General features: G+C 35.5%; 1 protein-coding gene across 3 annotated transcripts in view; it reads right to left on the reverse strand.

Moving 5' to 3' along the window:
* LOC111049821 overlaps window positions 1–21,701 on the reverse strand; it is a 33,798-nt gene extending 12,097 nt beyond the window's left edge. For 2 of the 3 annotated variants that reach the window (XM_039428961.1, XM_039428959.1), the window contains exons 1-5: window positions 21,256–21,701; window positions 13,481–13,916; window positions 6,570–6,749; window positions 4,133–4,291; window positions 2,130–2,336 (exon numbers count right to left, since the gene is read on the reverse strand). In XM_039428961.1, coding sequence (XP_039284895.1) covers window positions 2,130–2,336; window positions 4,133–4,291; window positions 6,570–6,749; window positions 13,481–13,916; window positions 21,256–21,348 — 1,075 coding nt within the window. In that variant the 5' untranslated portion in view covers window positions 21,349–21,701. The remainder of the gene's footprint in view (window positions 1–2,129; window positions 2,337–4,132; window positions 4,292–6,569; window positions 6,750–13,480; window positions 13,917–21,255) is intronic. The other variant, XM_039428960.1, reaches the window with a different exon arrangement.
* Window positions 21,702–22,203: the final 502 nt, after the last annotated feature.

A 22,203-nucleotide genomic window follows, 5' to 3' on the forward strand; every position in this document is an offset into this window, starting at 1 on the left:
TATCCAAGTTTAAATCTTTTATTAACTTCACATTCATAGTCATTTTTTGACCTATGCGTTGAGCTTTTCTCATAAAACTTTCTCATAGTTAACAAATGCTGTAGCCTAATTCACATTGAGTCAGGTACTGTGATATTCAGCTGTTTTTGACAGAGGTGTTGGGTGGTTACTGTGAATCGATTTGGCCACTCCAAGAACCACTCTCTCAAGCACATTTTGTTTAGATCGACTTCTCCCACAACATATTATAGATGGATTGATTGATGAATATTAAATATACTAGGTACTACAAAATATGCATATACACTTGAAACTATTGTAATTAATTTCCTGCTCTACAAGTCTAATATTATACAGGGTGGGGCAGAGCCGACTGACGAGTTTGAAAGGGTTATAAATAATGAACGGAGAAACTTAGAAAAAAATGGTTTGGTTTATTGAATTCAGCTCGAAAAATAGTTTTTAGTGTTAGTTTTTAAAAATTAGACCGGTTAAATGGCGGCCATCAGCAGCTATACACTGATGTAGCCTAATTTTGAAATTTTCAAACGCATTTTGGCATATTGCCACTGGTAAGGCCTGAATCTCCTCCCTGATTCTCTCCTTAAGCTCTTCCAAAGTGTATGGGCGATGTTTGAAAACCTTTTCTTTGAGGTAGCCCCACAGGAAAAAGTCACAGACACTCAAATCGGGTGAGCGTGCCGGCCACTTCACGTCCCCCCTCAGAGAGATAAGTCGCCCTGGGAACATTTCTCTCAACAAATCCATTGAAATGCGCGCTGTGTGGGCTGTAGCCCCATCCTGCTGAAACCATATTCCCCCCAAGTCTTGTTCCTCAGCAAGTTCTTCCAATTTGGGTTGCAGAAACGTTTGTAACATTGTGACATAACGCTCGGAGGTGACAGTGACGGTGATGTTGTCATCTTCGAAGAAGTATGGCCCTATCACTCCAAATTGAGAAACGGCACACCAAACTGTCACTTTTGGTGAATTAAGTGGTCTTTCATGAAGTTGTCGAGGGTTATTTGCTGCCCAGTACCGGAAGTTTTGTTTGTTGACAGCTCCACACAGATGAAAATGAGCCTCGTCACTGCAGAAAAGAGTCGCCATTGCCGGGATGCGATGAAGCATTTCCTTGCAACAATTTTTACGGTTCAAAAAATCGGCGGCATTTAATTCTTGCACAATCATGATTTTATATGGATGAAAAAACAAATGTTCATGAAGAATCCTCCTAATTGAACGGCTGGACATCCCCAAAGCTATTGCATGCCTGCGTGCAGAACGCCTCGGTGATTGCTCGACTGCTGCTCTCACAATTTCAATATTTTCGGGAGTTCTCACTGTTCTTGGTGCGCCATGTCTTCTTTCTTGTCGTGTACTACCAGTTTTCTCGAGTTGACGAACCCACGCTCTGATAGAGTTCACAGATGGGACGGGTTTGTGGACAGGAATGTTAAAATGTCGTCGAAACGCCCGTTGAACTGCGATAATCGAATGTTGATTTTCGTAAAAAGCGCGAACAACATAACCGCGATGCTCTCCCGTCCAATTCATGATGCACACACTAAAAACTATTCTCCCGGGACTGTACAATGACGCCCACCGAGCCTGCCTACTCCCACCACAGGCTGAGCAGTGCCCCCTCCAAACTCGTCAGTCGGCTCTGCCCCACCTTGTATTATGTCAACATTCCATGTAATAATAATTACATACATAAAATCAATACATAAAATTGTGATATATTTTTTCAGGACTTACATAAAATTAATAATATGTATCTGTGGTGGCTGTTAAAAATATAGTTTGGAGGTTGCAGTTATCAATCATATGTTTCATAGTAAATAAGAAAGCAATAAATAGGGATTATTAAATTGTAATTACATGGAACTTGGATAATGAATATTAATTTTTCTCTCAACATAATTCCAAGTTACAGTGAGAGATAAGAAGGAAATTGATAAGCTTCAAGATTTGAAAAATACAATAGAAATACAAAACTCAAAACTGATATACATCTATTAGTTTCTATGATTATTCTGGAAAGACAATAGCACAAATATAGCCTATAATACAGAAAGCACATGATGTAAAACCTATTTGGTTGGTTGAGTGTTAGGCTAGGTTACCTGTACGAGCCCGCCTTGAAGCAATGCTGATTGCGCGCGCATACTTGGCCTGGACAGAGCGATGCAGCTGCGGCGGCACTATCTTGTGTACCAGCCAAGGCGGAGGCGCCTGACCACTCTGCTCCCCCAGGCGTCGAAACAGGAACTTGTAGACGGTGGCGCCATCTAAGCTGGTCGCCACCCAGTAGTTCTCCACTTCGTACAGGCCTGAAACAAAATAACATGACTGGTGTATTTATTATTGCATATATTAATAATACCTCACCAGTGAAAGGTGATGCAAGTTAGAAACTTCAGTTGCTTCCCTTAATTTCTGAAGCTCAAGTCATGCATCTAATACAACAAATGTGTATCCAAACTTTCAATATAACTTAATAGGCTTTTAAGCTTCAATACCTACCACGAATATCTGGGGACAAGTTTCAAAGCGTATCAACTTAAGAAGTGATGATACAATTTAGGATAGAATTTTGTTGTATTGAGAACAAATCTTTAGCAATTTTTATCGAAACCCCCTTTTTGTAATACAACAAACTACATAGGCTTCTTTCATAAAACTTCCAAGACTTAAAATACAGTAATTCTACTGAAAATGTGAAGCCGTTGATATGAGAGAATCTTTTATATTGGAGATATATCTACATTTTGAAACAAGTATCTTGAATAAAGCTCCAGTTACAATATAATCAGAACTTATAAAACTGCAGTTTAGAGTACAAAGAATAGTCAATTCTTTGTACTCACAGTATTTGAGTATTTACAGAAAAACTTGTCAATTATGTGCTGTTCAGTTTTTAGAGTACAAAGAAACTTTAGTATACTTTGTATTCTTAGAGTACAAAGAATAGTCAATTCTTTGTACCCACAGTATGTAAGTGATATATCTTGAAAGCAAAGCAGCCTGTTTACAAGATATATTAAATTCTAATGACTCTGGATACGGTGCTTATTATTCAAATTAATAATAATTGATTATTTAAATTAAGTATTATAAATTGTATTACATCTTCGTCCAAGCTACTCGAATAGTCAATGATATTTTATTCAGTTTATTTACACGTTATCTACAGTTTCAAATAGTTAACGTTATTATAATGTATAATCAACTATTATTATAATGTATGACCATTTTCGTCTGTCTTTTAGAACATGCAAACAAGTCAACATAACCTAAAATACACTTGGCGCGAATGCATAGTGGATTTATAAGCACGATTTTGGGCATTCAACTAACAGAGCACTTTTAGTTATTGGTAGCCTCAGATGACGTCATCCGCCTGTAGGTTTTTCATCTGCAACGGAAAAACCTGTTTGTTGGCGCGCTGTTAGCTATCGGTGGAGCAATATCTAACATAACGTCTCTGCAACAAAATGGGCCTCTTAAATAATTAATTCCGCGTTGTTAGATATGGGCGACGTTATGACTGTGTCGATTCTGCAACCGGGCTTCACACCCAGAGGTAATTTATTGTAAAAGTTTATTCCAGTCATTGGGAAGCTCCTCTTGCATTTTTCTAGCCGCACCCTCGGGACAAACAAGTTGTGGTTTTGTCTAGTTTATTCATTCATGTATTCAACTTCCAACGGTACAATACCAATTTTACATGAAAATAAAAGAGAAAAACAGATACAAGCAGAAAAATATACAATATTTGAGTATCAAATAATATGGATGATACAAGCAAATATACAAACGCAAAATACATTGAAAAAACACAGTTGACGGGAGAAATAGATCAAAGTGGAAGATGAACCATGAAATTGTAACAAAGGTGGTTTCGTGGTTATGGATGTTGTTGGCCTCTATATAGGAATGAAGGTTCTCTCTCACAGAAAACAGACTCTGATAGATGTAGAGAATGTTAGAGAATTGAACTCATGAAGCATTCTTATTAACTATGTGATTTATTTTTATTTAATGAGTCTTTTACATTGAAAACGACCTATTTGATACTGGTTTAGATATTAATTTTTAAGTGAAACAACCTGTATTGAGCGCTCACCATCATAACGATATCCGATGTCGGGCGCATAGGCACTTTTCAGCTTATGTGTTCTGACCAAACGAATCGGGTTTCCCGACTCCTTACTGGCGACCAGAGTGACCGTGTCGAAGCTCAACGTCTGTTCGTTGCTGCCAGTGTCAGCGGCTCCCTTGCCACCTGATTCAATGACAATCAAAATTTATTTCACATTATTTAAAACGTCTGTTGCAGTATGAACGGTATTATTTTATTCAATGATAATACACATAAAGTTTTCAATTGAATTGAGTGAAAGGAGTCATCTGATTCAATGAAAATGAAATAATAATTCACAATAAGATTTTTTATCACGAATGATGCCCACATGAGTTTTTAGCTTCTGCGTGGGTATCAAACGTCCATGCCTACCGGTGTGAGTGGGATTCGAACCCACGACCAGAAAATGCTAGTAGACTAAAAAGTGCAACGTCTTAGTCGTCTCAGCCAGCCTGCAAGCCACCAGGGCTGGTCTTGCTACCGGTGGCGAATGTATGAACGCTACCACCTGATGATTCAATGGTGAACAATTGAAGATTCGTTCACAAAGAGTTATTCATACTATAGATTTTAACAATCTTATGAGTTATGACTCCTAACAAAAGAAACTGAACTAACTTGTCTTCAGAGCCTTGGAATAGAATATTTATTCAAGGTTGATGATTATTATTTAGATTCTACTTCCTTCACATTGTTTCATTCTCTTATAACATACATAGGAATAGCTTTCTTAAGAAACCACATTTTATTCGAATATAAAACTAAGATAGCTATATATATATAATTGTTATATATATATATATATATATATATATATATATATATAATATATATATATATATAATTGTTGGTTATTTGGGTAATGGTGGATGATACAATAAGAACAATCTGACCAACAATTAAACCAACATTAAAAGAATCAGATTTTCCTCCAGTATTTCTAGTTGAGCTATCTTTTTACTTTCCTTGCCCTATTACCATAGGTAAGGAAAGTATTGCTTCCCCATTAAGGTACCCCAATTTCTAAATTTCTATATGTTTCAAGGTCCCCTGAATAAAAAAGTGGTTTTTGGGCATTGGTGTGTATGTGTGTGTGTGTGTGTGTGTGTGTGTGTGTGTGTGTGTGTGTGTGTGTGTGTGTGTGTGTGTGTGTGTGTGTGTGTGTCTGTGTACACGATATCTCATCTCCCAATTAACGGAATGACTTGAAATTTGGAACTTAATGTCCTTACAATTAAGGATCCGACACGAACAATTTCGATCAAATGCAATTCAAGATGGCGGCTAAAATGGAGAAAATGTTGTCAAAAACAGGGGTTTTCGCGATTTTCTCGAAAACGGCTTCAACGATTTTTATCAAATCCATACCTACAATAGTCATTGATAAGCTCTATCAACTGCCACAAGTCCCATATCTGTAAAAATTTCAGGAGCTCCGCCCCATCTATGCAAAGTTTGATTTTAGTTTCTCAATTATCAGGCTACAGATATAATTCAAACGAAAAATTTCAAGTGGAAAAGATTGTTCATGAAAATCTCTACAATTAATGTTCAGTAACATTTTCACCTAAAATTGAAAATATCATCGAGAAAATGTGATTATTCAATTGCAAACTGTTTGCAACTGTTGATTCTATTAAATCATTGACTATGAAGAGATAGCAGACCTCGTGTGTCTCCATCGTATTGTCCTGTCACCAGCTGGCTCAGATCTTTAAATAGTAGACTTGAGATGCGCGTGAACACTAGCGTCAGGGGATCATTTTTTATAACGACAAGGAAAGTTGTGTGAGTTCACCACACCCGATTTTTTCTACAGATATTATAATATTCATTAAAGATATTATTTTATAATATAATAGTTTTTTATCTGAAGAGTTACATTACATAAGAAAGCTTAGAATAATTAAATCAAATAATTTTTCCAATACAAATATTTGTTGTTGGCACAGCCGGCAAGGAGAACCTGAGCGCATACTAAGAGTTCAAAACTAAAAATAAAACGTTCACCTTTGTGGAGACAAATAACAAACATTTATAATACTGTACTAACTTCGGTTTTACAACAGAGAACAATATATATTCTGTCCTATTTTATAAAACTTCATTATTAAACTTTAGGTAGAGAATGTGCTGTTTAGTCCAGTGATTTATTTTCTTCAATAGAGTTTTAGTGACTTCTTTACTGATAAAATTGAAAGGAATTTTATTAAAATGTAGACAGTTACAGTAGTATGTAAACTGGTGTCTACAGACAGAGTTTTATTGGGTTGGCATTTTTAAATGCAATTGACATTTTTTGTTTTATTAGGTAGACATTTTTAAATGCATTTGTCGTTGCTGGAAGGGTAAGGTTAGGTGTTCTAATGGATTCAAGATGGTGGAAATGTTTATTTATTGAATGCAATTTGTAGAATACCTGTGGAAAGCGTGAACCTGTCGCCTCCGTCCACATCATCTGCGGAGCACTGATCCGATAGGGTGATACTGTAGGCGCCTTGGGGGCCGCAATGGAGGAAGGCGCTCGTGTTAGGAGGCCGATGCACGCCCGCGTGCCAGCACTCGCGACTAGTCAGCCACCAATCGCCAATCGCCACTCCTTCAACCACAAATAAATACATCAGTTATAAAGCAAGTAATAAATCTCTATCCTCAGAGAACAAAATTTTCTAATTCTAATGTTTCCATAGTGAGATTCACATTTTAGGCTGGCCACTAACGACAGGACATGCATGATGAACATGTGTACACACACAATGTCCACATACATTGTTGCGTCATCACGGTTTCAAACAAAAGTTTTTCAGGTTAGGTTTTTGTATCTTCGATTTTTGTTTTTCATTTTTTTCTTCACTACTTTATTTGACAATAGATTATTTTTGTAATTTTCCAGTTGTTGTCTTTGTAACTTCATTCAATTTTCTGTAGTCCACACAGAATCTCATACTGCCATCTTTTTTTAACCAATACTACTGGAGATGCTCATCCAATAAAACAACGACCTAGAGGAGTACCTTTCGCAAAAAGACAAGAAGTAGGTAATATGTTGCAAAAGATGAAGGAACAGAACGTTATTGAAGAATCACACAGCCGTTGGTCATCACCAGTAGTTTGGTTGAAAAAAGAGATGGCAGTATGAGATTCTGTGTGAACTACAGAAAATTGAATGAAGTTACAAAGAAAGATAGTTACCCACTCCCTCGAATTAATGACAGTTTAGATACACTTTCCGGTTCCAAGTGGTTATCTACACTTGATCTGAAAAGCGGATATTGGCAGGTGGCATTACATCCAGATGATAAAGAGAAGACAGCATTTCCAACAGGGGAAGGTTTATGGCAGTTCAATGTCATTCCATTTGGTCTTACTAATGCACCAGCAACATTTGAGAGATTAATGGATATGGTGCTTCGTGATCTGTCTTGGGAAGTATGCTGATCTATCTTGATGATATTATTGTAATGAGAGAGACATTTGAAAAACATCTGGATAACTTGGAAAAGGAATTCTCTAGACTAAAAACAGCTAACCTGAAACTATCTCCAAAGAAGTGTAACCTGTTCAGAATTGGTCAATTCCAACAAATAAGTCTGAACTGAGAAGTTTTCTAGGATTGTGTACATATTACAGACGTTTTGTTCCCAATTATCATGATTTATCAAACCCCCTTACAGAAGTGACTGATGAAAAACGAAAGTTTAATTGGACAGATAGAGTTTCAGAGTAATTTATGCTCAGCTCCAATTTTATCATATCCCATACCTGGAGGAACATTTGTAGTGGACACAGATGCTAGTAGCAACGGTATTGGTGGAGTTTTATCACAAATTTAAAACAAGGAGGAGAAAGTGATTGCTTACTTCAGTAAAACCTTCAACAAAGCAGAAAGTAATTATTGTGTAATAGAAAAAAATTATTAGCCGTAGTAGCAAGTTTAGAACATTTTCATAAATATCTCTATAGTTAAGCGTTTATAGTAAGAACAGATCATTCTGCTTTACAATGGTTGTTGAACTTTAAGAATTCGGGAGGTCAGACAGTTAAGTGGATGCAACGGTTACAAGAATATAATTGTATTGTAAAACATCGGAGAGGCAAAGTACATGGTAATGCTGATGCGCTGTCAACGACACCATGTCTTCAGGACTGTAAATATTGTGAGAAAAATGAAAGTAAACCATCTCTGATAGTGAATGCAATTAAAATAGAGTCAGACGATTATTGGAGTGATGCAATGCTCAGGAAAGACCAGATCAACGACAGCAACATTGGAAACTTAGTTACTCTGAAAGAAGAGGGTAAGCGACCACCTTGGGCTGACATTTCACAAGAAGTGCTATCTACAAGAGCTATTTGGCCCAGTGGGATTCTTTGCAGGTTGTTAATGGAATACTGTTTCGAAAATGGGAATCAGCAGATGGTCTTTCTATGGTTCTACAAAAAGTCATACCCAATAGAAGGGTACCAGAAGTCTTGGAAGAGATTCATGGTGGAGCTTCTGGTGGTCATTTTGGAGCTAATAAGATGCTAGAGAAGATACGGCAGCGCTTCTATTGGGTCAATTCTAGGGCAGAGAGTTGTGGTGTCGGACCAGGGAAAAGGTTCAAAGGAAAGATGCAAATATATGATGTGTGATCTCATTTTGAAAGAATTTATGTGGATATAGCCGGTCCGTTTCCAGTGACTTACTACTAAAGGCAATAAATATATGTTAGTGGTTATTGATTACCTCACAAATTGGCCAGAAGTATACCCCATTGCAAATCAAGAGGCCCAAACCGTTGCCAGAATGATAATGGATAATTGGATAAGTCGATTTGGAGTACCATTGGAATTACAAGGCAGAGATTTTGAATCAAATGTTTTTCAAGAAGTTTGCAAATTGTTAGGGATAAAAAACACATACAATCCCACTTCTGACACCAATGTTGTAAATGTGCTTTTGTAATTAACACTTTTCATTAAAATTTTACAATATTGAACAAGATACAAATAAAATACAACATCATCTTTGAGCATATCTCATAAAACTCCAACTTCTCCAACAGTTCGTCACCAAAGCAGTCACCTTGGCAACCGTGTTCACATGATTTAGTATACTTGTAGGGATTGCCTACATCAGTTGTTTATTCAACTTTTCAAATTCAAATTTCATTTAATCCAATTCACAATATTTACAAATTATGAGAAAAATTATTTTATACAGCTTAACAATATTAGAGTAATAAGTTATATTATAAAGTACATAAAAATCTAATTTATTAAACAATAACTTCAGACAAGAATTCGAACATGCTAAATCAGGACTAATTTGTGAATTAGGATAGAAAAATACTGCTTGCTGAGAGTACAAAACTCTACGTCTGCGAGCAGGAATGAATATCTGATAATTTATTAATTTATGGAGAAGTAGAAAAATAGAAAAAGAAGAATGAAAGAAAAATTAGCAACCAACCACTCACACATTCACACTAACCATGCTCACTTTTCAAATCCGGCTCATTTTCCCAATGCATAACCACCATTATCAGAGTATTTCAACTATGAAACCACATTCAATAAGGTCTCTAGATAGTCCGGCATAAGACCTCTAAGCCATCCAAGAACTTTTGTTTTAAAAACAAGTCGATTTTGTGTTCTCTTAATTTCAAGAGGAATATTGTTGAAAAACTTAGGGCCGAGAAATACAAACGATTTCTGGAAACAAGTGGTATACGATTTAGGAAGTCTTAGTAAATCAGATGGTACTCTCATAGTTTGATAATTAGGAACATCCCCGAACAACGCTTGACCACAGTTTCCAGACATAACATAAAACATATACAATACCTTGAAAACAAAGATATATCTGAGAGGCAAACATCTGAGACTCTGAAAAATAGGAAAAGAATGTTCATATCTACCCTCCTTCTTGATGGCACGAACTATGGATTTTTGTATAGTTATCAAGGGCTTCAAGTGACTAATGTAAGTGGAGCCCCTACAATTTATACCATAGCTGATTTTTGAATCCACAAGTGCAAAATATAGCTGTCTCAGGACACTCATAGGGAGAAATTTATTCAAAAAGTAGAACTTCCTCAGTATTAACAGCAGATGGCTTTTTATATTAGTAATATGATGGGACCAAGTGAGCTTTTCGTCAACAATCACACCCAAATATTTCAATGAGTCAGTTTGACCAACCACCTCACAATCACAGTCATCACGCGCACAGCTACCATAAAACTTCAGTGCAGAAGGCAATGTCCATGATATTGATAATGTAAACAGCATGTATTTTGTCTTTGAAAGATTGAGCTGAATCTTATTGTGTCTAAACCAGAGCATTAGCTTGTTCAAATCATCCTGCATTAATCTTACCAAATTGGGGCCATCAGATCACAATATGCCAATGCATTGTCATCTGCAAAAGATACAGGCATACCAGAGAACTTGAACGAATAGAGATCATTGATAAAAATGAGAACCAAGATTGGCCGAAGGATTGATCCCTGTGGTACACCACAATCCACTCCCTGAACCTCACTCTTGACACCTCCAATGGCTACACATTGTTGTCTGTCTTTCAAATAGGACAAGAGCTACGTCATGAGCTACGCCCCTGATGCCAGCATTATACAAATCATTTGACAAGATTGAATGGTTCACTGTGTCAAATGCCTTTTTTATATCTAGAAACAGTCCTGCGTCACAGCGTGCTAGCCTGAAGTTGAGACCAGAGAAAACAACTGCCATAAACCTTTCAAGAGCCATTTCAGTATTCATACATTCACGAAAGCCAAATTGATTACCATAGAAAAAATACATGAATCAAGAAATTCTAGAAGTCTCGTTTTCATTATCTTCTCTAACAACTTTGAAAATACTGACAGCAGGGATATAGGTCTATAATTGTTCAACTTTAATCGAGAGCCTGGCTTGAAAACTGGAACCACTCTCGCTAGCTTCATCCCAGAAAGAAACACCCCTGTAGAGAGACTAAAATTGAAAATATCAACTAGAATGGGAACTATGGCCAGCGCAAAATTCTTCAATAATCCAGAAGATATACCGTCGTCCCCACAAGATTTACCATTTTCTAACCCTCTAATGTAAACTAAGAGCTCATCATAGGTAACAGCTTCAAGGAATATAGACTTCTGCTGATTAGTTTCCTTGAAGATATTATGATAGTTAATGTTATCAGCTCCGCCATTAGAATTAGCAGCGACATCTCTACCAATGCTTACAAAAAACTCATTAAAAAGATTTGACAATGTTTTGCATCACTAAGAATTTCATCCCTGTGTTCCATTTTCAATTCTTTTAGGGGTTTACATTTTTTCGGATTTCCACACAGCTTATTTAAAACTTGCCACTTTTGCCGTGGAGGCATTAGATTTAATGAAGAATAATACTTTCTTTTTTCAATTTTAATCCAATTTTTTATTTTTATAGAAAAAGTTTTAAAGTTATTTTTTATTCTTAAGTTATCAGAGTCTCTTTTCATTATTTTAAATAATTTATCACGAGAGTGGATTGCTGCACATAGACCATCAGTTATCCATGGTTTAGAACCAATAACAATAATGGTTTTGATAACAAAACGTGCATGGTGAACATGCATGTACACACATGTTTATCATGAATGTCCTACCGTTAGTGGCCAGCCTAAGAGTCGGAATCTGATTAACATTGATTCGCTACACATGACTGTCTTTTAGACAAAGTAGATAACTTTATCCTTTTCCAACACAGCACCGTTGCCAAACTGTTTGAAGGCCATGCAGAAATATAATGAATTACTAGAATATTTATCATAAATATACGCTTTCTTGATGAATAAAATATAGGCCTATTTGATATTGATAATTTACAAACAAGAATCAACCATTAATACTAGATCAGATATAGCCTACCAGGATTAGGTTGGATTACTTGAATCAGAACTATCCATTATAGAAGGTGGTGGAGAAGGAAACGTGACAATAATGCTTTACTAAGAAAATCACTGACTAAAGCACGTGAATCTTGTAGTTGAAAAATGAACTGAGAACTGTGTACATGATGAAAGTGTAGTGGACAGGATATTCGTTGCTGAGAACTAACTTTGGGTAGTAGGTTATAGCTAGCGTGAGTAGCAGCTTTGTAGTTTGTGTGAAGCGTTTGAGCTTGTTTAGGGTATAGCAAGCATGAGTAGCGAGGGTAGAAACTTTGTCATTTTCATGAAGCGTTCGGGCTTGTTTTCACAAGCCAAAACGTTTGAGATCGTTGTGTAATGTAATATTGATATTTTTTGGCAATCAAGATTTCTTAAATATATAACGTTTACATTTGTATTACGGCACTGAATTGATATTACCATGTAAAATCTTTCAATATGAAACTGTCTAAAGGCTTTTATCTATTAAAACAATTGTGTGGAGCTGCTAATGTTGATGCTTTGTTAAATGTTTATTGTGCTAAGATAATCTCATTACTGTCTTATATGATCACTGTCTGGAGAAATCGTTCCAGGTCTATTGAAACTGTTAGGCTTCAAAAAAGGCTTTTAGAGTAATTATGAATGCCCATCAAATAACTCATTTTAAGCCTCTGCCTACTTTGTATGTAATAACTCTGCCTACTTTGTATTATTTGCTCTATATCCATCATCATAAGAGAGAATACTGATATTGAGATATTAATATAAGCTGATATATAAGAGAGGTTACTGATATTGGAATTCACAATCAAAATACGAGGCACAGAAATGATTTGAGAACTGAGCACCTACAGTTTCCACGATCGCAAAAAATCTGGTTTTATACAGTATAAGAAGTAACGGTATATAAATGCGTGCCAGTAAATATTGTAGATGTTTCTGAAATAGTTTCAAAAAAAAAACTCTTGATTTAATCCAGCTGGAAAATTGCTTTATTTACAGAATTGCCGATTTTAATGAAGTTGACTTTCAAAAGTACCGTCTGAGTTGAGATAAATATTACCAATGTCATTGTTATCAACCAATCCATCCTTTTTCACTATCAAACATTATTTTATATAGTAAAAGACATATATGTACAGATATTTAAATTGTGCAATTGTTCTCCAAAACTGACTTTATAAACTGCAATGTATAATTGTGTAAATGTTCTGAACTTATTTTCTAAATATCTGTATTTTATAAGATTGGAATTGTATATTAATTGCATGTATGCCATTGATCAAACATTGTGATTAATGTCCCATGTCAATAAATAAACTTTTATTTCTATTTGCAGTGGTGATTAAGATAATTGGAGTGATTAATAATCGATTAATGTCATTATCATCCATAATAAAATAAGATATATGATTTTCTCCTACCTTCAATTCCACCATAAACGTTATGTTTGATAGGAGGTCTTGCTGGGGGAATTTCAGAACAGCTTGATGATGACGATTGGAAGTCATTTTCCAACGAATCGTCATCCTCATCATCATTGTTGACATCAGCTCCACCTTCTTCTCCTTCTTTTTTTTTACCTTCTTCTTCACCTTCTTCAGGCCCTGCTCCTTCTTCTCCCTCTCTACTACTAGCAGCAACTACTCCTCCACTACTAGCACCAACTTCTACCCCATTACTATCAACAACTGCTCCTCCTCCTCCTACACCATCAACATCTCCTCCTCCTCCTACATCATCATCTCCTCCTCCTCCTCCTCCTCTACCATCATCAACATCTCCTCCTCCTCCTACACCATCATCATCTCCTCCTGCTCCTCCTCCTCCATCATCATAGTATTCATACGAAACACGATCCTGTAAAAATGAAAAAAAAAATAATTAAACTAATCAATGTCTCTATTTTCATACTGAAACCTAGCAAAAAAACGATCAAGCAAACAAAAACTAATACACTATAGTGGATTAATATAAGTAGTATAGACTCCAGTTAATAGACTTACTCATTTACTTATACATAATAAAATCACAGTAGACAGCCATGGTTTGAGCAAGCCATGGATTACTTTTGACAGCCGTTTCATAATGGGTGTGATGCTATAACTCACCAAAATTAATTGAATCAATTGTTATGAATGAGTCATAATTTAACGGTCAGCATTTTCATTTGCTTTCATCTACTTTTTTGATTATACCTTCATCTATTATTTAATGAATAAAAGAGTTTAAAAAAAAGTTGTTTAGTAAAGTCATTGGAGGATTGTTTGAGGAGCATCCAAATATGTTTTCTTCTACTTTATACTCTATCAGGGTGTCCACTGAATCAGGCTCAGAAAATTCCCGTACAATTCCCGTATATTTGACTTTCACGTTTTTCCCCTCTGGTTAAAACACATGACTAATATGAAAAAATATAGGTTGGAGGGGGGGTTATGGGTTTACTCAGAAGAGGGGTCAATTTGGAAAAATATAATATTCTTAAATAACAATTTCGAAAGTGCACAAGTATGTTTTTCATCAAAATGTAGCACCATTATACGATTATAACTGTACACTGTATTTCGAAACTCCCTAACCTTTAAAACATTTTAGTCCAGTCACTACCGGTATATACATTGGTGTTTCACAATATATATTGTAGTTCTGATTTTTCAATATATTGTTTATATACATATACATTAGAGAAGTCTAGAACCAATTTTGCATGCAAAATTTCCAATATCTTCCGATTGTCACAATTTAAATGTATAATTAAAAATCCCCCAGGGCATAATTTTGAGCTCTTCAACCTGAGATTAGAGCGCACAAAATTACACCCAGAGGGATTTTGAATTATACATTTGAATTGTGGCAATCAGAAGATAATTTTGATTGAAAACTAAAATTCATTAAAATTGATAATCAAAAATTGAAATTTTACTCGTTTTTGTAACTCAGTACACATTAGATATAGAGCTCCAGATGAGTTCATTTTATTCAGAATTTTATAATCTGTAAAAAGGCGAGAGCAAATTTTACTGGCAACTGGATTTGGCGGAAATAGCTGTAAACTAGAAAATGGATCGAAAGTACGAGGTGTTTGGGCCATTCTGTACCTAGCACAAGGAAATTTTGCATGCAAAAATTGGTTCTGGACTTCTCTTATGTATCCAAACAATATATTGAAAAATCAGAAGTACAATATTTATATTGCAAGCACACCCCCATTTTATGGCCGGGTTATACATAATCGCACCTAGCCCGCGCCACAGTACGGCCGAGTGTCGGACCGAAAACGAATGCTTTCAAACGTGTAGGGACACATACCACCGCACCACGTTTGCACAGTCACCGTGTTTATTGCCCGAGCCGTGCCCGCGCCGTCACCGACTAGTTAAGTTTACTTTTTGACAGTGACGGTGTGGGCTCGTTTAACATAGAAAATGGATCGAAAGTACAGAAAATAAAAATTATATTAATAATATATATTTCCTATACATGACTGATTGTGGTAATATATATAAATGGCACCGAAATATATGCAGCACTATGATTCTCGTCTTCTGTGTCTACTGGTAATTAGTTTAAAATTGGAAAATATAAATTTAAATAGGATGTAACAAGCTTTAATAGTGTTATATTATTAACAATAAGTTATATTTCTAGTAGTTCTGTGAACAGTAGACCTCGCGCTCAGTAAGTTACATTGACCTGTTGTTATGTTTTCTCAAAAATTAATAAATAATTTATCAATTTAAAATGTCTAGAAAAAATTCTAAATAAATATAGAGCTTTCTGTCCTATCGTACCGTGACGTGTCGTCCCGGAATGTGAGTGTGAGCGCTGTTATCAGGTCTGGCTGCAACTGTCAACAACGTTGATGGAAAGATACATTTTCAAGATGTTCGATGTTTTTGAACGGGTAGTATTATAGTCTACTAGACAGCTGATTTATGATGAATATAGTCTGTTTTTTATGTTCTATAGTCTGATTTTTATGGTAATATTGGCGTATGAAGGAGGCTCCTTTTTCCTTTTATATTATCCTTGAAATGCAAAATTTCCAAAAACCTTGTATATACGTCGACGCGCAATTTAAAAAGGAACATACCTGTCAAATCTAATGAAAATCTATTACCGCGGTTCGCCGTAAATGCGCAACATAAAAACATATAAACATTTAAACATTAAGAGAAATGCCAAACCGTCGACTTGAATCTTAGACCTCACTTCGCTTGGTCAATTAACAATAATTTATATTATTAACAATTGTTAACATATTCAGAAATCAGAGCACAGTAGCACTACAGAACTGAGACACTGCTGCCGCTCGGCTGTCGCACGGATATGTGTGTTCTCCTACCACCAGCACCGTGTCACGGGCTTAGCTCGGCCGTACGTCGGCGCGGGCTCGGTGCGGTTATATGTGAACCGGTCTTTAGAATGTCCGTCTATATTGACTGGACTATTATTGAACAGAACATTTTAGGTTCTGAAAAGCATATGTGTGATTTGATTTACTATCAATAATTTTAATATCGATAATACCTACACCAGATACGGAACTATACCTCGTATTTCCACACATGCCGAACTGAACCTCGAACAGCGTAGCGAATCTTACAATCCGCCGTGCATCGAGCCGAGTAGCGAACATTAGCCATATGTTTCATAATTGACCGAACTTAGTGAGGTCTATGTTTTAACTCGGATTTTCTTTTGTCTGTCTGTATGTAACGCGATTACGGCCAAACGCGTTGATAGAATTCGATGAGATTTGGCAGGAATATTCTTTTTTCAACTGCGCGTCGATGTATACAAAAGGTTTTTTTGAGATTTTGCATTTTAATGATAATACGAAAAAAAGGAATTCCTCCATACTCTGATATCACTATATTATATTTCATCTAATTTGAAGATAGGATCAATCAGATTATAGAATTATTCATAATCAATCAGCTGACAAGTGGATTATTCATTGCAGACAGATGTCTGGCCGTGTCTATTTCTAAAAGGTAGGGTTTCAATATTTTTTATGATGCGTGCCCATCAGTATCAATATTCTCACATTTCAAAAACAAATTCAATAGGTGATTTAAAATGAAATAAAAAATGATCAAATGAACTAAATAATGCTGAAGAAATTATAATATTCTTGATTGAAAAAAATTTAAAATAGTCGAGAAATATTTTCATTAGATGAAAAGATTATCACAGAATTGGATAAATTATCATATGAGATACAAATTCAAACGTGAACTGAGTTTATTAACATAAGTGAGTTTTTGATCTTGGAGAAAACAAATAACAGTTTTTAAGAGTAAATTATGATTCAACTATCAAAATTGTGATACAACTGAATCAACTAGAACAGGTGACATCTGATACTTTTGGATCAGAAAACTGCGTGAGGTCTACTGTTCACAGAACTACTAGTGTTAACACTCAGCTGTTAACCAACCGCCGCGTAGTTATCCGAACCGTAGTTATCCGCTCTTTAACCGTTCTCCACGCCGTTCGCCTAACTTTTCAGCCAATCAGAGCCCTCGATTAAAATTTGCCATGCAGCTTGCGATACACTTTTGGAAAACATGCGAATACTTTTGCGAACATTAATACAGTAGAGACCTCTTCTCATTTTATTTAATCTATATTTTGGACAATTCATTGTTATGAATACTAGATTTATAAGAATCGATAAATATCGCAAATAGAATAATTTCTGAAAAATTTATGATTGGATAAATTTCAATATTAAAATTAAAAAATGTTGACCAAGAACTAGGTATCATGACAATTATTTCCTTTTAAAATTATAATCATTTTAAACTAATAATAAATTAATTTCACCAACTAACCATAAGTTGACTGAAATGGATTCTGTAATTTCCATATCCTATTTATTTTAATAAATACCACAGACTCACAAAAAGAGTCACCTTTTTAATATCATCCACATGCCATCGATTTTTGTTGGTAAGAACATTGATCATTGTTATTTCACGAAAAAGTAGGTAGAGTTGAATAATTTCCCCCAAAAGGTGTCTGGTTTGGTCTATGTTTGAGCAACCCAAAAATACATCTACTTAGGTGGATAGGACCTTTTAAGGCTCACGAATCTATAATATAATATAGTAAAGAACTGGCTTATACATGTACGGGTTAGGAAAGTTATGTTTCACGCATCATCACGTCTGAACTACTGGATTGATTAACTTGAAATTTCACATATCGATTCTTAATTAACCGAGGATGGTTATACTCCTATTTTAAATTCTTCAAAATTTCATTACGTCAAGTTTTCAGTTTGTCAAGATTTAAAATAGACCCTTGCGAAGCACGGGTTACATGCTTGTCAATAATGAACTTTTGATCAAGGAATAAGGGAGTGTTATTTTAATAGATTTGCAACATTCAGAAGAGTACTGAACAGTACTCTGCACGACACTCCACAGCGTTTTCGGCCGACTGTACAGTGCGTCAGTCAGTCAATCAGTGACTTAAATGAGAAAGGGACTGAACAAATTATAATTTAATAAGAAAATCATAGAGATTCTGTTTATTCATAGAAGAAAACAGTTTATCCAATATGTTGCTTATTTGAAATGATCCTGATCAAAACCGGATCAAGGTGGATAATATTAAGTGTTCGTGATAAGTTATTATAACTACTCTAAATACTTTTGTTACCAAACATATTATAATATCCTAGAGCCTGTTTGATTGAATAATCTAATTGGTTTTAATTTATTTAATAACTATCGATTCAAAATGGATGAGCAATTATTGATTAACAAGAAAGTATGATAAGAGAATCCATATCAAATAGGCCTAATATTCTAAACATGTTTAGAAAAAATCAGTGATTGGAACATAAATATATTATTATGTGTTGAAATTATTTCAGATATCATTGAAACTACAAAAACTGATGATTTGAAGCCGAACTTAGTAGAATAAATCAACAGAACAGAATGTTCCACTATTAAAATTGAAAAATATTCACCACGTGACAGCATTTTATTGTTTGAAATCGCTGAGCGGTTCGCTGCACGGCGCGCTGCACAGCGAATTGCAAGGTTCGCTGCGCTGTTCGAGGTTTGGTTCGGCATGTGTGGATATACCTTAATAGTGAATATCGAAGGAAAACATACTCGTTCCGATAGAACCTATCGATACACGGCACCGATAAAACGCCGTATTGATACAAGATATTTATAAAACACCACATCAATACACCAACCTGTATCACCCATCACTAATACACCATTCATCCATTGGATAGATCTCAACTATGTCCTTAATTAATATAAAATTAGCTAGTTGACAGAAGTGTCAAAAAATTCCCGTACATTTCCCGCCCAAATGAAATTCACGTACAATTCCCGGATTTCCCGGTTTTCCCGCCGCGTGGACACCATGTCTATGTATCAGCTGCAGGGCAGGGACGTCAACAGTAGAGGCCGTTGAATGTATAAGTTGATGATATTGTTGAAAAGAGATGCTTAGTTGGGCTCACACTGTGTGATCTCAGCAAGACATTTGACGCCCTAGACCAAGATAGAGTGGAGCATCGATTATCGGGACTCATGTTTTTTGGTTTATTTTCATTGCATGCTTTTGTTTTTCCTATGTTTTGACTTTTAACTACAAGTTCAGTTATTTGTTGACATGCCTTATGGCATTTTCTTATTCCTTAGCTTGAAGACATGCCTATGCGGTATGTCCACGCAATGAACAGAAGCACTTTATTATTATTATCACCATAACAGGTTCCGAATTATCAGTTTCAACTCAATTGTATACTAGCTCTAAAGTGCAGACGTGATAAAACTTTTATTTGCATTTAGACCCACACTATTAAGTAGTAAGTTATGTGTTTTATGTAATATGAATAATTGTATACACTTATCTTCCATTCACATTCTTGTTGAATACATATAATTTTGTGTAATTTTACTAGGTGTAGCTTAACTCAAATAATTCATATATTTAAATATCGTACTGAACCTTGTTTGTGAAGGACCAATTAGTCATTGAAAGTACAGAATAGGATAGGTATTTAGAATTTTACAATTTAATTATATTACCCGACAGGTGTCCTGATAATCAATGCTTCACTGGTTTTTATTGGCTAGTCTCTCTTCCTATAGCATTGGTGATAGCCCTCTTCCCTCTTGTGCTTCTCCCTAGAGAGATATTAACATTATATGATGCTGGCGAATGGTGTGAGGTCTTGGATAAATGAGTGAGCAGTGGGCCCCCAAGGATCAGTGCTGGGGTCTCTTCTGTTTTGTAATGATGTTGCCTTTTTCACAGACAGGGCAGACATCGGCTATGCCGATGACACATCAATGCTGGAATAGGATATCGGCAGTGACATGCCTGACCTGGGCGGAATGATGTGCCATTCTGAAAGGGCTATTGCAAACTGGTTTCGAACAAACCTTTTTCTTCTAAATGCCGAGAAGACTCAGAAATTTTGGTTTGGCCTTACGAATGGTGTGCTTTATGATTTTCACTTAGTGAAGCTCCTTGGCATCACTTTGGATCATAAGCTGTCCTGGGGCAAGCACATACAGGCATTCTGCGGCAGATTGAACAGGGTGCAATTCTTGCTCAGAAGCCTGAAAAGATGTATCTTGAAGGCCTATCTCCGCATATGCAATTTTACCTTTTTCAAAAGTGTGATAGCATATAGCATCACCTTGAAGAGTAAAGGAAATAAGTTTGGTGCAGAAAAAGGCCATTCGGATTCCTCGTAGGGCGGATTTTTTGGCATATTGAACGAATTTTTTGTAAGTAAGAAGACATAGTGTTCATTATTTTCATTAAGTTCACAGATCAGCTGAAAGAGCCTTCCGCAATGAGTATACAAAGTTATACCAACCAGGGGTAATGTCCGTCAGTAGTGTTATTGACTTGTAACTACGGTACATGTTCTGATACTTTTTACATGACAATAAGGTTGTTATTCTTTGACTTTTTTACTTGCGAAAATGCCAATGCCGTATGTCTACACCATGAACAAAAGCAATTTTTTGTCATTATGTACAGTAGTTCATATTGTTGACATCATATTTCTATTGGCATTATATTTACATAAATTTGTTTTATGAACAGCAGAAAAGATGGCTTTAAAATAAATATGTGTTTACTTTTACACATCTAGTAAATTTTTAATTTATAAATTCAACTATACGTAAGAGGTAATTACCGGTTGAAGAAGAAGATTCAGTTGCCTCATGGATAGGTTATTATCTTGAGGAATCATTTCCAGTTGTAAATCATAATCATTTGAGCTTGCCATTAAAACAGTACAGATAAACTAATAATGTAGTACTAGTTTAACTAATGTTGAATCATATAATAATATAGAGAATATTATTATTTATAAAAAGCACAGCTTCACAACTATGAGCCATAACCTAAAAAAATATAAGTCTTTTTGCATTAGGTCAAAGGTTTCCGTTGCACAGGTGCATTTAAACGAAGATAAAGCACATTCGCGTAATAGTACCAAAAAGAGAGTGATATTAGCATAACCACTAATAAACTTAAAAATTGTTTTTCCCGGATTGGCGCCAACTACACCAAAAAGAGCAACACGAACAAGCGAACAACTCCATTACAATTTCCATTCTCCATTTTCTTAATAATTGCAATGCCTACTAGATTCGATACTCGATTTTGCAAATTGGTGATTCAGTTTCATTTCCATATCCAGTTTAAAAGAAAATACAAAAGAGATAAACTGATTCTACGTCGCACAACTGTACTGTCGAGGAATATTTTTGAAGTGATATCCACAACCTATAGTAAGGTCCACGTTATAATGGAAGTGTTTGATTAGCAATTGTATTACTATCCTCGTATATCATTCGACAAAGCAGATAGCGCTATCACTCTCTCGCTTTGGTCGGCTTTTAACAATGTAGAATAATTAATTAATTAACAAAATATTTCGAATCCGCTTGATTCAAGAGCCAAGAAGATGGCGGACCTGCCGAAAGATCTATTTGGCACAGTGAGTGATTAATTCATTTATTGTAAAAAATCTTACTGCTATAGTCGTTCTTTTTAATGACAAGAAGTGACTCAATAATAAGCAGTTTTTGATGGAAAACAACATTGAAGAAAAATATTTTATCTTAATTATGAAAAT

Source organism: Nilaparvata lugens, chromosome 5 (genome assembly GCF_014356525.2).
Source record: "Nilaparvata lugens isolate BPH chromosome 5, ASM1435652v1, whole genome shotgun sequence".
In the NCBI taxonomy this organism is placed as follows: Eukaryota; Metazoa; Arthropoda; class Insecta; order Hemiptera; family Delphacidae; genus Nilaparvata; species Nilaparvata lugens.